The sequence below is a fragment of the Bos indicus x Bos taurus genome, chromosome 22 (assembly GCF_003369695.1).
Source record: "Bos indicus x Bos taurus breed Angus x Brahman F1 hybrid chromosome 22, Bos_hybrid_MaternalHap_v2.0, whole genome shotgun sequence".
Lineage (NCBI taxonomy): Eukaryota > Metazoa > Chordata > Mammalia > Artiodactyla > Bovidae > Bos > Bos indicus x Bos taurus.
The window spans coordinates 11,812,704-11,828,825 of NC_040097.1; the positions used below are offsets into that span (position 1 = coordinate 11,812,704).

General features: G+C 58.3%; 2 protein-coding genes across 7 annotated transcripts; one reads left to right on the forward strand and one right to left on the reverse strand.

Moving 5' to 3' along the window:
* Positions 1-80: 80 nt before the first annotated feature.
* On the forward strand, positions 81-9,078 carry GPR62 (G protein-coupled receptor 62). Of its 3 annotated transcripts, XM_027522419.1 has the most exons (3): positions 81-4,068; positions 4,174-5,304; positions 8,997-9,078. In XM_027522419.1, the coding sequence occupies exons 1-2, from the start codon at positions 4,025-4,027 to the stop codon at positions 5,288-5,290; spliced, it is 1,161 nt and encodes a 386-aa protein (XP_027378220.1). In that variant the 5' UTR covers positions 81-4,024; the 3' UTR covers positions 5,291-5,304; positions 8,997-9,078. The 3 variants fall into 3 exon arrangements, with proteins under 3 accessions (XP_027378220.1, XP_027378218.1, XP_027378221.1); XM_027522417.1 differs by lacking the exon at positions 8,997-9,078 and having other exon boundaries at positions 4,174-6,062; XM_027522420.1 differs by lacking the exon at positions 8,997-9,078 and having other exon boundaries at positions 4,179-6,012.
* PCBP4 (poly(rC) binding protein 4) lies at positions 6,012-16,060 on the reverse strand. Of its 4 annotated transcripts, none has more exons than XM_027522416.1 (13): positions 15,888-16,060; positions 9,765-9,909; positions 9,514-9,537; positions 9,371-9,403; positions 9,034-9,150; positions 8,705-8,836; positions 8,448-8,576; positions 8,124-8,198; positions 7,926-7,970; positions 7,787-7,850; positions 7,608-7,660; positions 7,341-7,510; positions 6,012-6,709 (listed from the first exon to the last, which is right to left on the reverse strand). In XM_027522416.1, the coding sequence occupies exons 2-13, from the start codon at positions 9,843-9,845 to the stop codon at positions 6,643-6,645; spliced, it is 990 nt and encodes a 329-aa protein (XP_027378217.1). In that variant the 5' UTR covers positions 9,846-9,909; positions 15,888-16,060; the 3' UTR covers positions 6,012-6,642. The 4 variants fall into 4 exon arrangements, with proteins under 4 accessions (XP_027378217.1, XP_027378216.1, XP_027378214.1 ...); XM_027522415.1 differs by having other exon boundaries at positions 6,012-6,799; positions 15,888-16,059; XM_027522413.1 differs by having other exon boundaries at positions 6,012-6,906; positions 15,888-16,054.
* Between the last annotated feature and the right edge of the window lie 62 nt (positions 16,061-16,122).

A 16,122-nucleotide genomic window follows, 5' to 3' on the forward strand; every position in this document is an offset into this window, starting at 1 on the left:
CCTTGGTGATGTAACTTTGCTCAAAGTCATGTCCACCAGGTTGTTCCACGGGGAAGTTATCATTTCCCCCATTTGTAATTGATCAGTAATCTGTGGGGAAATATTTTGAGTGTCAATGTCCCATTCCTTATCAACTTTCACCTGCTAGCTTTTACATTCAGTGACGATTTTTACCTGAAATTGATGACTTCAATGAATTTTTGCTACGATGGTTGCAAATTTTTATCTAATTCCACCATTTCTTCTGTATTTATTAATAACAGTCACCTTTCTTTCCTTATTATCAGTATGGACCCATGGGTTCTGATTGTATTTAATGTCTGTGCCATAGCTGACATTGAATGGTCCAGTTCTCTGTTATTTGGATGAGACTGTTGCTGTTTTGTTGCTGTTTTGATCCTCAAGTTGTCCCTGCTTTGGCTAGCAGAAGGTCCTTCAGGCTAACTCCTGTGTCTACATCATTTTGTGAGCACTTCCTTAGGTTCTGGTTATCACATGACGTTCCAGGCTCATCTTGTACAAACCTAGAATCAGCCATTTCTCCACAGGGGTTTCCTAGAGCAGGAGATGATATTGAGAATCCAAGATCTGGGCAGAGGTGTGCTCTTTGGAACCGCATGTCTTTGCTTTTCAGTCCTGGCAGCAAAGAGCACTAGGAAATATGTACATGTAAATAAACACATCTATCTCTGTCTGTTTCTCCGATTCCAGTGTGTCCTTCCATTCTTTCCCAAATCTATAATTATCCTCCCTTCTCCTATAGTCGGAACCTTGGTTCACATCAACCTCAAATCATTTACTTATTTGCCTAATCCCACACAAAAGCAGTTTCAGAATTGCTGTACCTACAACCATTGTGAAAAACAAACTTGCTCAGTAGAGTTCAAGATTTATCAAACCTTATTCAAGCTAACTTTTTTGTCTTTAGACTGAAGGTCAATGGTCAAAGCAACAATTTGAACACAGGTTCAAATATTACTTGGATTAGTTATTTATTTCTCTTCATTGTGGTGGTTATTTATTTGGAATGCAGGTAGGTTCATTTGTTTCTATATATATTCACTTTTAGGGGGCTTTCTCATCTTGGTTATTTTTTTTTTTCAACACATAGACCATTAATATGGTCCTCCAAAGTCCAGTCTGTCCAAATCTGTGCTCGGAAGAGTGTTCTCCTAGCTCTCTCACTCCATGCTCCATGCCTACCAACCTACTGGAGTTTCTGGTTTATCCTCCCTGCATTTCTTTTTGAAAAAAAAAAAAGATGATAAATTACAAAATGTTTTCACTGTTAATTTAGTTGAACGATTTTAGAGGGAGAATGCACTCCCCAACCCACCATAGTCCCCATCCCTGCCTATTGCCTTCCCCAGGCACCTGTTCTCATCTGCTTTCCCATCTAGTCCTGCTGAGTCCTCCCTAGGCCCTACAGGCCTAACTGGGCAGTGGGAAAGCCAATGCCCTCTCCTTCCTCTGAACCAGGATCTCAGATTCACCTCCTAGAGGCAAATACCCACTTCAAAGTTGTGGTCAGGTATGGGAAGTAGTGACTGTGTGGACAGAGCGTAGGAAGCAGGTGACCCAGATTCCAGGTACAACTCAGCTGGGTAATCTAGAACACACTCCCTCCCTCTCTGAGCACCAGTCTCATCCAAATAACAGAGAACCGGACCAGGGCTCTTCAAATTCCAGCAGCAGGTGAGTTAAACCCAGAGATCCACGCCCTGTTGTCTGCCACCCAGATCCGTGCCGGTGAGGACGGTATGCCTGCGAGGCACAGGCACAAGCAAGCACTGTGCTCCAAAGAGCACAGACAGGGTCCCTGCTACCAAGGCGCTTGCATTCAAGTAAAACAGGCTGTAAGCAGTACGTGCGTAGATAGGAAATACAATTTCAAGTAGGAAAAGGGCCAGTAAGAAAAATAAAACAGGGTTAAAGTAGTGATGAGAAAGTGGAACAATTTTAGGAAAGATGGTCACTGAAAGCAGAGACCTGAATTAGGTGAGAGAGCGAGCCATGAAGAGATCTGGGGGAAGGGTGTTCTGACGGAAGAAACAGCACATGCAAACTTCCTCAAGGGAAAAGGAGTTTGACATGTGGGCCCAGCACAAAGACTGCATGGCTGGAAGTATGGGAGGCAAGGAGGAGGAGGGTGAGGTCAGAAAGGTGAGAAGGCAATCTCAGCACAGAGGGGCTGAGATTCTATTTTGATGACAGGAAGCTCTTGGAGAGATGAGTGCAGAATCATGACCTGACCTGATTTGTCTTTAGAGAGATCCACTTTGGCCAGCTGCATAGAGAGTGGATCTATGTTGTCAGTCAAGATCCAATCAACAAAACACAAATCACTCTATGTATTCCAGACAAGAGGAATTTGATACAAAGAAGGAGCTGAACTACCAGCGGGGCTGGTGAGTCAATCCTGGGATTAGCAACCGCAGGAAGTTGCTACCATTCTTAGGTTGGAAGGATAATGGAATTCCAATGCCCAAGACTGGGCTCCCCCAGCAGGTGCCAGAATCCCAGAGGGGGCTGCCTGAAGGGAGCCAGGGCTATGGAGGGAGATGAAGTCTTCCACAGAGGCGGATCTAGAGGTAGATCCAGGCTGAGCATGAAAGGAAAAATACCCTGGCTTCTTCCCTCCTGCCACCCTCCAGTTCTGCTGGTAACTTCCATTGGCTGAATATACCCCAAAACCAACTGACAGAGGAGCCCAGTAAATCAGTTTCTTGGAAGGCAGAGCAGTGCTGGGGAATATGGGAGTGGATCTAAGGGCAAACAGACAAATGACCACCATGAGGTGCAGGAACGAAGATCAGATCCGTGAGGAAGAAGCTGCAATAGTCCAGGTGAGGGGTGGCAGTGCCTGGGAACATAATGGTGGTGAGACATGGCTGAATTTAGACAGGTTGATCTTTTGGATGTGGAGTAAGTAGGAAAAGGAGGTGTCGATGGAAACTTCTGAGATGGCATTTACTAAGAGTCTGTGGAGAAAGTTGCGGTTGGGGGCCATGAGTCAGGCCCTATGTTAGGGTGTAGAACTTTTGAGATGCCCAATAGTTTCTGTACAGGAGTGATGTTGAAGAGGCACCTGGGTATCCAGACCGGGATTCAGAGGAAAGGAAGGAGCTTCAGACACAAAGGCAAGCTATCAGGGTATAGATGGGGTTTTGCCATGGGACTGGGCGACATGACCCCATTGGAGTCACACGTCTTTCCCTGAGCCAATACCTTGTTCGGGGGGTGCCATACCATGGCTAGGGCTGGGTTTTTGTGCCTGCAGTATGACATGAAAGGTTAGGATCTTACCCAAACCACGTGTCCTGAGAGTTGGGGAAGGTAGCTTCCTAAAGAAAATTCAGGGTGTTCTTAGCAGAAGCGGACTCATTTGCTAACAGCAAAAACAACCAAAAAAAGCTTTTAGTTGCCCCTAAGGCTTCCTCTCATTAATTCCACAGTGTCTTGAAGCACCTATTCTGTGCCAAGCTAATACCAGCAGAGCAACCTACTATGTGCCAAAGTCCTGTGCTTCCCCCTCACTTTACCTAGAGAACTAGCCCTCCTGAGGACTAGAGGGTACTTAGGCGTCTCCCAGCTCCTGTGTCCCTGGTACCTCAGTTTCCCCTCAGTACCAAGGCTGAATGATCCAGTTACCCTCACTGAGGGGGATGGCATAAGAGAGCAGATTTTCTGCCTGGAAAAGACAGAATAGGACCTGGCTGACTCCAAAGCCTACACTCTAACGTCCTCAGTCTGCACTCCAGTCTATGATTGCTCCGGGTCCCCCTCCCCAGGCCCTCCCAGCATTTCCACAGCACAGCCTCCAGCCTCCAGCTGGCAGCTGCTAGGACCCAGGGGGCCGGTGCCAGGCCCTGCCCCTCCCTTGCCAGCTCTGTGTGTCTCCAAAGGGCAGCATCAGAGTGACAGCCGGTACCATCTCCAGCAGGGGCTGAGTCGCTGGTGTGGAAGAGAGAGCCACAGTCCCCGGCTTGCACCCTTCCATGGGGCCAGCCAAGCCCCCAGAAGGATGTCAGCCCGGGCATCTGAGCCAGCGCCTGGGCAGCCTGTGAGGTGAGAGGCCAGAGGAGCAAGGGATGGATGGTGGGTGATGGGAATGAGGATAATGGGGGGCGGGGAGAGGAAAGCTCCATCTCCCTCTCTCTCTCTGCCTCCCAGCACAGGGCGAAGCCTAAGCGCTCGGATGGCCAACGCCACAGGGCTGAGCGCCCCAGAAGTCGCAGCCTCGATGGGGTTGATCCTGGCGGCTCTCGTGGAGGCGGCGGCACTGCTAGGCAACGGCGCGCTGCTGGTGGTGGTGTTGCGGACGCCGGGACTGCGCGACGCTCTCTACCTCGTGCACCTGTGCGTCGTGGACCTGCTGGCGGCCGCCTCCATCATGCCGCTGGGCCTGCTGGCCGCTCCGCCGCCGGGGCTGGGCCGCGTGCGCCTGGGCCCCGCACCCTGCCGCGCGGCGCGCTTCCTCTCGGCGGCGCTGCTGCCGGCCTGCACGCTCGGCGTGGCGGCGCTCGGCCTGGCGCGCTACCGCCTTATAGTTCATCCGCTGCGGCCCGGCGCGCGACCTCCGCCCACCCTAGTGCTCACCGCCGTGTGGGCGGCCGCCGGGCTGCTGGGCGCGCTGTCCTTGCTCGGGCCGCCGCCCGCACCGCCCCCGGCCCCGGCTCGCTGCTCGGTCCTGGCGGGAGGCCTCGGGCCCTTCCGGCCGCTCTGGGCGCTGCTGGCCTTCGCGCTACCCGCCCTCCTGCTGCTCGGCGCCTACGGCAGCATCTTCCTCGTGGCGCGCCGGGCCGCCCTGCGGCCCCCACGACCCGCACGCGGGTCCCGGCCGCGCTCCGACTCTCTGGATAGTCGCCTCTCCATCTTGCCGCCCCTCCGGCCTCGCCCGCCCTGGGGCAAAGCAGCCCTGGCTCCGGCGCTGGCCGTGGGCCAGTTCGCAGCCTGCTGGCTGCCTTACGGCTGTGCGTGCTTGGCGCCTGCTGCACAGGCCGCAGCGGCCGAGGCGGCCGTCACCTGGATAGCCTACTCGGCCTTCGCGGCTCACCCCTTCCTGTACGGCCTGCTGCAGCGCCCTGTACGCCGGACGCTGGGCCGCCTTGCCCGCCGAGCGCTGCCGTGGTCCCCCCGAGCCTGCACTTCGCGGGCCTGGCACCCGCGGGCCCTCCTGCAGCACCTCCAGAGACCTCCAGAGGGCCCTGCCCTTGGCCCTTCTGAGGCACCTGATCAAGGCCGGGATTTGACAGAAAGGGAAAGCCTGAGCATGTCAGAGGCCACGTGAGAGATGTCTCCCAGGTGAGCCGGGACTGGAGAAAGCAGGGTGGTATCGGAAAGGGCCCGTCCAGCCTCCAGCACAGCTTGTGGCAGGTGCCCTGCCTGGAGTTCTGACCCTGGAATGGGAGAAAGGGGGCCTGTAGCCTGGTGAGGCCCAGATTCTTCTGGGAGCAATCCTGAGTTCGGAGCCAACTCTGCATGGCCTTGTACACACACCTACCCTTCCCTAGGCCTCAGTTTTCCCATCTGTACCCGGGACTATGTCTAAGAGCTCCTCCAGCTTGAGTGATCTGGACACTCACAGATGGTCCCTAGGCCAAGGAAGAAGCGGAGGTGGGCAGGATCACAGAGAAGAGGGCCCTAAGGGCTCACAGCCAAAGGGAGTGGGCCAAGCAGGGCAGGGTCTGGGTTACAGCCACAGCAGGAAGAACAAGTGGAGGGACATTCGGAAAGACCTCTGCGACATATGCATCAAGAAGAAGCTGGACAGAACTACTGAGACTCCTCCATCAGCTTCTAAAAATGCCCAGAAAAAAACTGGATCATTGTGGTGCCAGAGACAGGAGGCTGGACAACATGACCCCCAAAGAGCCCTAAAGCCCCAGAATTGGCATGTGGAAGGGGCTGAGGCCCAGCTGGGGCTGATGGAGTCATAGATGGGGGTCCTCTGGGACCTCGGCTGCACCCATATTCTGTAGGTTTTGCCAACACCCACAATGTTTCACAGCTTCCTGGTCTCTGAGAATATTTATTCAAAAACAGGAATTGAAAAAACTGTACAGAGTATCTGCTGCTGAGAACTCGGCCCCTGCCCCCATGCCACTCCCCCAGCTGCCTGGCAGTGCCCCCTCTTCAGGCTGCCCTCTGCCAAGCCCAGCCAGTCCATTCCAGTCAAAAGGGTATCAGTGGAAGCAGCAGGAATCTGCAGGGAGGTGGGGAGAGAAGCAAGGCCCCCAGCCACCCCCAGGCCTCCTCCCTGATCCCCACGCTGGGGACAGTAGAAGGGAAGCCCTGAGGGATGGGGAGTGCATGAGTGACACCCCCCAAAGTGGGGGCACTTAGGATGCTCCCTGCATCCAAGCACAGAGCTAGAGGGGGTCAAGCCCCCTATATCCTGGGGCTGCCACAGCTCCCAAAACCCTGGGCCGGAAACCACCCCCACTCCAAGAGCAGGAACTCCCACAGACTGGGGCAGGGTGGGGGGGGTTGCATCCATGCGTCTGGGCATTAGCGGCGTTTGGGACCCCCTCCCGGGGTGGAGTCCTTGGGCAGGTAGCAGAGGCAGCCCCCTGCCGGCGGTCCTGCCTGCCCCCGCACCTGTGCCTCAGCCAGCCTCAGTAGGGGGAGAATTTCTGCCGCTCAGCTTTCTTGCTCCCATTGGCCGCTGCCATCTTGGCAGTGTAGGCCGCCAAGCCCGGCGGTGGCCCTGGGGAGGCAGGTGGTAGAGCCAAGAAGGGTACGGGCTTGAGGCCGATGAAGTTGGAGAGGGAGATGGCATAGGGCGTGCCCAGCAGGCCTGGGGGAGCGGTGGGCAGGGCCGTCAGGGGTGGCGAGAAAGGGGCAGGCAGGTCTGTGGGGGCCGAGCCGGGTGTCCCCCCAGAGGTAGACTTGGCCGTTTCTAGACTGGAAAGAGGGACAGAGGGGGGAGATGAAGGGAAGGTGGGGGCGGCGAGACAGGGGGCAATGAGGGCAGATATAAGGGATGAGATTAGATGAAAAACAGGAATTGAGAGCAATGACATGGATGGGCGTGTTTGGGGAAAAGATGGGACAGGTCGGAAGGGTGGGGATGGGACACAGCAGATAAGGACAAGCAGACACAGCATCGGGTAAGGGGAGACATGGGGAGACCGGAGTGCCAGGGAGGAGAGACAGGGATGGACAGTGGGCACGAGGGACACACGCAGGGGGAAGATGGGGCAACGTGGATGAGTGCGGCAGGCTTAGGGAGGCAGAGGACAGGCCCGGGAGAAGGGAGGTCCGCTCTCTCCACCCGACCGGTGCCTTTCTCAGGCACAGACGCCCCATGACCTGTGACACCCCCACCCCACACTCACCAGGCAGTGATGAGGTACTGGGCCAGGGCGATGGAGACAGGTGAACCAGTGATGGTCACGTGCCGCTCACCAGCGCCCTCGGCTTGGTTCCCGATCTTGATATGTGCCCCTGACATCTGCCGGATCTCACTGATCTTGCTGCCCTGGCGCCCGATCACGCAGCCAATCAGCTGGGGAGGGGGTGGAATTCAACCCTAGGTGAGGCCCAGACCCCCCACCCCCGGGCTCCCCTACTCTCCCCCTCAAACCACCCCATCCCATGCTCACGTCGTTGGGAACCAAGAACTCCTGTGAGCTGGTCTGTGTGCTAGGATCCAGTCCTACAGGCGGGAAGAAGAGGGACTGGGCGTGAGTCTGGGTCCTTCCTGCCTCCCCTCGTCCTTTCCAGAGGGGGCTGCCTGGCCCACTGGGATCTGCCCCTGCTTCCTTCCGCAGGGACTGCTCACCTGGCACCATGCTGGGTGAGGCGAAGGGGACTGCATGGCCCGAGAGCTGCTGGAGCTTGGTGACCTGTGCCAAGAAGAGGGGTCAGGAGTCAGAGGAGGCTCTGTTCCGGAAGGGGTGCCATGGGCTTTGGGCACTCACCTCAGCTGGAGTCACAGTGCCATACTGACCCTGGACAGAGAACCCCTGTGAGGACAGAGTGCGTCAAAGAGGGTCACTGTGATAGGGCAGTGTAGGTAGAGTCACCCCTCCCCACCTCTCCCTGGACCCCCCATTCCTTCCTCCGCCTCCCCTGCTTCTCCAGTAACACGTCCTACCCTTCCTGCTGTTCCCCCTCACCTGGTTGGTGGAGAGAAGCACAGTACCTAAGGAGAGGCTTGGATGGTATGGGATAGTGGCTCCTTTGGGTGGGGACTGGAAGGGACACATGGGGAGGCTCGGTCAGGACCTTCTCAGGCCCCCCTGCCCTCCCCAAGGGCCCTGTGTTCCCAAGGCCCTCCCCATAAGCCCCAGATCAACACAGCTCGATGTCCTTGAGCGTCTCACATCCATCCCTGCAGCCCCGCCCTACCCCCACCTGGTGTCACAGGCATAGGCTTGGGTGGCCTGACAAGGCAGCCCCAGGGTCCAGCCTCTGCCCTCTCTCCCTGCCCCCGGGCCCACCTCCAGGATGACAGCACAGATCTGGCGCACACACAGGATGATGGCATCAGGCACCCCGGACACGGTGACAGCACGCTCTGTGGAGTTGGGGAGCAGGTCCCCTGCCACCTGCACCTGGGCACCTGTAGTCTGTGGGCAAAGAATGGGGGCCACTTCCGGCTACTCCCATAGCCCAGAGCAGAGGGCCCGGGCTCATAGCTCCCCAGGGGACAGGAAGCCGTAAGCCCAGCTCTCCCCTCGAGACCCCCTCCCCTCACCTCTCTGATCTCCTTGATCTTGGTGCCCGCCTTCCCAATCAGCGAGCCACACTGGCTTGCAGGGATGACAAGGCGCAGGGTCACTGGAGGCCTGGAGACATTCCCTCCGTTTGCAGGAGCAGCGCAGAGGTCCTGGCCAGGAAGACGCGGTTGGCTGTGCGTGCCTGTGCTGCTCCCCCGCCCCTGGGGCACCTTCCTGCCAGGGGGCGAAGGAGGGAAGCCCACCCACATCCCACTTGGCCTTCCATCCCGCCCGTAGCCACTCTGTGGATCAGAGTCCTGTTCCTCCTAGGGGACCACCCTTGGCCTCCCTCCAGCCAGCCACAGACCTCATCCAGCTTGAAGGCGATCATGGAGACCGCGTGGAAGACGGCTGCTGTAGACCCAGTGATGGTGGTGATGCGCTCAGGGCAGGAGCCCTCAGAGATGGTGATCCGGGCACTGCTCTGCGGGTATAGGACAAGCAGCGGGGCTCCTTCTCTGCTTCCTGGCCAGGAACCTGCCTGCCCCCCACTCACCAGGCCCCAGCCAAGGCTGGAAGTGGCCACCTTCTAGGGGCACTGACTGGTGATCCTGGATGGTGGATTCAGGGACAGGGTGGGGCAGGTATCTCCCCTCCCCTCCAAACCAGGTACCCTGGGCTCCTCTCCCAAACTCCATCCTCACCTGTTCCCGGATTCGCTTTACAGTCTCTCCTTTCTGCAGGAGACAGAACAGAAAATGGCTCTTAGGCCAAGCGGTTGTTGCTTCCTTTCCAAGCCTGAGGTCTCAGGTTGGAGGGGACACACAGAATAGAACGAGGCACCTACCTTCCCAATTATGCTGCCCACCTCCTGCAAACCAGACAAGAGTGAAGTCAGCAGCATACCCATACCCCAGGCACCGCCCTTTGCCCCACTGAGGGTGGGGGTAGGTTGGACTCCACAGGAGACAGGATACCCAAGATCAGACTCCCCGCCACAAGCCGGCCAGGTCTTGCCTCACCTTTCCCTTTGCCCCCTCCTGAGCCACAGGGAAGCCACCTCACCGCCCCCCCCACCCCGCCCCCGCCCCGCCTCACCTTCCCGTGCATCAGCATCCGCAGTGTGAGGGTGATGCTGAGCTCTGGCTCCTCCTCCAGCCCCGCATCTGAGCCACTCATCCTGTCAGGCGGGGCTGGGGCTGAGGCCGCCTGGGAATGCGTCCACACTGTGGCCTGGCTGGCTCTGCAGGGACAGTGGGAGAGGGGTTAGAGAGGAGCTCCACTCTCTTTCAGGTCCCCTGCCCTTACGTGGGAATCCCAAAGCCAAACTAGACAAACTTCCAGAGCAGGGAGACAGCGTGGAGCACAAGTTTCAAGTGTCACACTGACCAGTCTGCTGTGTGCGACTCACCAGCTGTGTAAGCCTGGCCAGCATCTATAACCCTTCTGAGCCTCAGCTTCCCCATCTGTACAAAGGGAATACCAAGTCCAATCCCCAGAGTTCACGAGAATTAAAATAAGTTGGGTGCCTGTGTCTCCACAAGTATTCTTCCCTTTCCCTGGTACATCGAAAGAAAGAATGAACTCGGAGGCCTGTGGGAATCCAGAGAGAGGGAGCCTCCTCCCTGACCTCCTGGGAGAGGGGACCCCTGTGGACTGGGCCTTGAAGGTTGGGTTCAAACTGAGAGGTTACTTCAAACAAGAGGCACTTGCGTCCAGGAAGCAGAGCCCCCGCTGGCTAGAGCCTGGTTGGAGCAGCTGGAGAGGGAGCCGGAGCAGCCACGGGCGGTCTTGAAAGGTGGGTGGAAGTGGAGGTAGCAAGACTCCGGGAGGGTGGGCTGTGCCTGTCCACTAGGAGTCACGAGAGCAGAGGCTCCTGCGACAGCTGTGAGCAGGGTTCACTCAGCACTGCGGGTGGGCGTGGGGTGTTGGGACCGGCAGTGTGCACGGTGGCTTTCTGAGCCCTCTCCTAAGTCCCAGGGAGGTTAGAAGTGTCCGAGCTGGCGGTGTTCCCAGCCTGGAGCACTTTCTACTGTACCAGAAACAAAGTACTTGGACTCTAAGTCTCAGTGTTCTCACCCATAAGATGGAGGGACTGCTTCCCCTGTGGGACTGGGTGATGGGTAAGAACGGGACTGGGGGCCGGTAGGGGAACGTCAAGGCTGTTAACTGATGGAGGAAGGAGGAGCCAGAGATTAGCTGCTGGGATTAGCCTGGCCGCCAGCCCTCCCCACCCGACCCCTTTTCATGCCCCAACTTAATCCTGGACCTTAATCCTGCTTGGAAATCCCTCTCCTTCAGCGGCTATCTCCCGTAGAGGCTCAGCCTTGATGGGGAGTTCATGGGGGACCAAAGCCCAAGCAGGAAGACAGGGAGGGGACCACCTGGTGCCGTCTGAGCCAAGAGCAGGCCCTGACCCTAAAATCCCTACTGCTAGGAGGGGCGGGGGCTTGAGTGCCCCCAGAGACCTCTAGGCACCTTCCTCCCCAGCCCCCTGCCCTATCCTGCCTCCAGCATCAAGAGTATAGATCTATTCTGTCCAGTGTCCCCTTCAGAAACCCAACCCCCACCCCCCACCGCTAGCCTGAGGTTGAGCATGGAGGAGGAGGGGTGGGTCTCCCAGCCTGGCTGACTCAGGAAGCCACTGTATGGCCTGAGGCCTCTGTTTCTTCATCCGTACTAAGGGGGTGATACCCTGACTCCCCAAACAGCCAGTAACTGTTGCCTCCCCAGAACCTGTTCCTTCCTCTGCTTGAGTTCTCTCCGTAGGCTCTCCAGAGTTCAGAGGGCAACAGTGGATGCAGGGCCGGTGCTCTGTGAGCATCCTGGCCAGCGTCACGCTGGCTGCCCTTGCTGACGTTACCCCAGCTGCTAGCACTTCCCCCAGTAAAGCACTCGTGATGACGTGCTTCGTTTCGGTGACCCTAGCCAGCCTGGGAGCCCCTTAGAGCAGAAGCCAAGACTGCCACCTTCTCCTTGTGTTCCAGAGCCAGCCGGAGAAGTTACTCAGGACACACTGGTTATCTGAATGGAAGACTTCACCAAACACAAGGGGAGCCTGGTGCCCAGAGAGGGTCTGTAACCTGCCCAAGGTCACAAGAAAGGTGGGGTCTGCTGGGACTAGCAGGGTCCTGCCTGCCTCCTCTGTCTGGCTGTCCTCTTTGGGGGTGGGGGAAGGTTGCAGAGGCAGCTCTTCAAAGGTGGGGAGCAGGCTTTAGTCATCCCTGAGATCCCTGCCTAGTTAGTAGACATGGGTTGTGTCTGGAAAAGACTGTACTTGTCCAGAGCCACATCTTAAGCTCTAGAATTTTCTGGGGCTCACGGACCCCTTTGGGGTGATAACCAGTGGGAAACCTGACATCTCCACATCACCTCTTGTGGGCAAAGGCTCCTGGGAAAACAGGGCAGAAGGGCTGAGATGTGGCCAAAACTAGGGCTCCTGCCCTGAAAAAGATACTGGGTCTACACTGAGCCCCACTGCCCCAAGTCCAAGCGACCTTGACCAGGCCTGCACCTGACGGACCTCAGTTTACCCACCTGTGCTACGTGTGTGTCTGTGGGGGCTGGGGGGACAAAGGGAATGGCTGGTCTCTCTGTCCTTCCTGTTCTGAGGGACCCTCAAGGTCTTTCCTGTCTTTTGGGGAGAAGAAGGAGTCTTGATCAGGTCTATAATGCTTCTCCCAGGAGCTCTGTAAACAAGCAGCCCTACTAGGCATTCTGGCTCCCCTTCTGCCCTCACAGGGGCTCTAGGGAATTGTTCGCTGCTCCAGCCTGGTGGGCCCTAGGTCCCTGCTGGGCCACCCACATGGCAGCTACGCACCATGCCACACTGACCTCCAGCTCACCTCTGGGGGTGCCCAGCCCCCTCTGGTCAGCAGGGCTCCCTGGCAGAACATACCAAGCTCAGACCAGGCCTCTGACCTCGGGCGTTCCCTCCTGCTCCCCAGACCCCCACCCCAGATCCAATGCCCACTCCTTCTGTCCCTGGCTTCCTGCCACTCGGGCTGCAGGGGGCGGAGCGGGGGGTGACAGCTGTGTAAGCCATGGCGGCTGCCCCTTCCTGCCCCTCCCCCCCCAGCTGTCTCTCTCTCATGACAGCTGCCCAATCAAAGGGCCGGGGGCTTAGCCAGCTTCCCCCCCCTACATGCAGGGATCAAGTGTCCACCCTGGCTTTGTTCTGGAGCAAGAACAATCCAGGGGAAGGGAGGGCTCCTGGGGCCAAGCAACTCAAGTGGACTGGCCCGCCCCTTGGGGGATTCCCTTGGCTCTGTTAGCCAGAGTGTCTGTCCCAACTAGGGTTTGTAGACCCACCTGGGCTGGGAAGAGAGAGAAGGGTCCAGTCTCCAAGTTCATCCCCACCGCACATCCCAACATCCCCTTCCAGCCCCCAACCTAACAGCCTTCTTCTATTCCTACTCCAAAAGCAGCCATGCTGGCCACACCCAGTGATGCTAGGGAATGGCTCGGGGTATCAGGCGAGGCAGGGCGTGGTGGGGGGTGGGGGGGTCAACACTGGGCCTAGAGGGGATCAGTACTGAGGGACCCTGACTCCCCTGCCCATCCTTTTCTCTGGGCACACTTAGCCTTTCCAATTAGCTAGGCCTCCGCAAGAATTGCCCCAGCATCCTCGGATCCACATGCCCAGCCTCGCAGTCTTACAGTCTCCCAGGATGGCCATTCATAGCTACTTTATGGGAGAGTCCAGGGAGGAGGGGCCTGCAGGGGAGCAGCCTGGGGTCCTTGAGCTCCAGCCTCTGGTTTCTTGACCTAGAACTGTCCTGTAGACTCAGTACTAGGCAGAGAAGGGATTCTCTGACAAGCTGGCTGGTGCCAGAAATGCTACAGTCTTCCTTAGAGCACTGTTAGGCAACGCCCCCCTCCCCCAACCCGCCCCCAAGAGTCCTCAGGGCCAAGGGAAGCAAGGCAGGCCCTGGCCCAGATTGGACTCCAGAAGAACGGGCACAACTTCATGGTACAGCCCCACCCACTGGTACCCATCCCCTCACTGTCTCACCCCAGTTGAGAAAGCTCTCTCTAGCTCCTGCTCTCCACGCTGAAGACTGGGTCACTCTGCTGCCCAACAGCCATCCTTGGTTCCCCAGTCTCCAAGGAATAAAGCCTGATCTCCACAGACAGGCCGTCAAGGCCTTTTATGATCCGGCTTCTGCCAACTTCTCTTGTCTCATCCCTACCCCATCCCCCACACACACCAGACTACAAAACATGCCTAGCACCTCCAGGCCTCTGGGCCTTTGCCCAGGCTGATCCTAGCTTCAACTGCCCATCCTCCCCACTCTCTGTCCAAATCCTTCTCAAATGCCACCTCCTCTATGAAGCCCTCCCCAAACCTTCCAATCACTCAGGCCTCTCTGCTCCTCAAAGATGCCTCTCACTAAGAGCCCCATTTGGGCAATTCTGAGTCTGCTTTTCCACTATGCAGAGTTCCAGGAGCCAGGACCAGGCTCAGTATGTAGGGAGAAGAAAGACTCAGGGCTCGGAGGCATTAAAGACCAGCAATGAGGCTAAGGATCCCAGAGAAAACTGTGAGAGCAGGGTGAGAAGACTCAGGGCGCAGGGGACCAGCCGCATGGGAGAGTCAGGATCCGCCTGGGCAGGACTCCCAGTTCCCGTTCCTCAGCACCCCAGCCCTTGCTCCTGCTGTGTCTTTGAGTCTAGGTGGTCCCCGGGCATATCACTGGGGTGGGGGATTTGCGCTTTGCTTTGAGACTTCTGGGGGCCCTGAGTGAGTTTCCCCACGGAAAAGGGAGGCTGAAGGAAGAGCTGCGGTGTGGGATAGGTTTCACAAAGTCAGGCTCAACCTGTCTTAGCTGGAAGGGCCTTGCCAGACAGGAACCTGAGGCCCTGAGAAAAAGGGGCTTGTCTGCAAAGCTACATGAGAATGAGGCAGCTGGCAGAGCTGGCGGAACCCCGGGGTCCACCTGTGCGGCTCAGAGCTCCTTCCTCAAGAGGTCAGTGCCACCAGGCAATGGTGATGAAGGCTGGGGTAGGGGGGTGGCACTGATGGGAGTAGGGAGGGTGGACAGAGCCTGTCTGGGGACACAGGGCGGGGCAAAGCAGCCTCCCTGTGGCCTGGGCCTGCCAGGGTGTGTGGGCTGCCTGCTCCCAGCCCCCCACCCTGAGCATGCAAGAAGAACAATCCCCTTGTGTTTGGGCGGCCTGAGCCTGCATGCTGATGAAGGCTAGGGGGTGGGGGCAGGGATGGGGGCGCCTTGGAGTTTGAGGGGGTTCCAGGGCCCAAAGGGGCTAGGGGACTGTCAGATGGGAAAACAATAGGGTCCCAGGTGCTGGCTCTGAAGCAGCGAGGGTAAGCCCAGGGAAGAGTGAAGCCTGGAGTTGATGTTTAAGGTCCTGGGGAGTCCCTGGGGTCTAAAAACTCTTTGTGGGAGAAGAAAAGCCCGTGGCGACACACACACTGTTGGACCCGCGTGAAGGTGATCATCCTGGGCTTGGTGGGGGACTAAGAGCCCAATTCCGGGAGGAGGGAATGCACCTGGCCCGAAGTGCATCCCTTTAAAGACCACTCCCCAGGGCGCTGGAGCCGGGCGGGGCACTGGGTGCCACAGGTCCCAAGATGGCGGGCCTGGGATAGGGGAGTGAGGAGGCGGGCACCTCCCTCTCCTGGCCAGGCAGGCTCCAGGGCCAGGCTCAAGTGAGTAGCCAGAGCCCCCGCACCTCCTAAGACTCCAGCTAAGAAGCTAGGTCAGAGCTGAGGGGCTCAAGAGCCACAGGGCACCAGGGACCATTCTGAGCCACCAAGCTGACATCTCCACACACTCCTGGCCTGGAGGTCTGTGTCTGGCGCCCCCAGGGACTGCAGAGAATGGGAAGGGGTGTGTGCTGAGCCAGGAACTGCAGGGGAGTGGCTGATGGGGACAGAGGTGGAGCAGAACCAGAAGCCAGGGCAGGAGGTCTAGAGAAGAACAGGTCCAAAGGACAGAAACAGCAGGTGGGATGAGGGCCTCAAATCTGGGGTGTCGGGTCCAGAAAGCCCCTCCCTGGTAACTGGGGGCTCCTCTGGCCGACCAGCGCCCCCAACCTGTGCAGGCCTGGGCCCGTATGGGACAGGGAACGTGTTCCTCGCAGTCTCCCGGTCTCCCAAACCCGGGACCCTGGCCTGTGGACTCTGGCGCGGGCTCCCCGCCCCCCAGCCGAACCCCCAAACTTCGCGACCGACGGTGCCCCGCCCGGCCCGCGCCCTACCTCGCTGGGGCTGTCCTGCGGCGGCGGCGGCGCGGCGGCTGGGCCGCTCAGTCCCACATTGTCCCCGGGAGAGGCGGCCGCTCACAACTGCGAGTGACATCAGCTGCGAACAATGAGGGGTTTGACAGGCGCGGAGCCCCGCCGGCCCGGAGCCCGGCTCCGCGCCCCCCCCACCCCCGGCCCGCCCGGCCCGGCCCCTCCCCGCCCCCTCCCCGGATCCGATTACAGCGCGGCG

Excerpts from the sequence above, each read along its gene's own strand:
- GPR62 (XM_027522419.1), top strand. The coding sequence starts at position 4,025 with ATGTCAGCCCGGGCATCTGAGCCAGCGCCTGGGCAGCCTGTGAG. Across the intron at positions 4,069-4,173 it reads GCGCCTGGGCAGCCTGTGAG|CACAGGGCGAAGCCTAAGCG; the intron begins GTGAGAGGCCAG and ends TCTGCCTCCCAG.
- PCBP4 (XM_027522413.1), bottom strand. The coding sequence starts at position 9,845 with ATGAGTGGCTCAGATGCGGGGCTGGAGGAGGAGCCAGAGCTCAGCATC. Across the intron at positions 9,538-9,764 it reads GGATGCTGATGCACGGGAAG|GAGGTGGGCAGCATAATTGG; the intron begins GTGAGGCGGGGC and ends TCTGGTTTGCAG. Across the intron at positions 9,151-9,370 it reads TAAAGCGAATCCGGGAACAG|AGCAGTGCCCGGATCACCAT; the intron begins GTGAGGATGGAG and ends CTATACCCGCAG.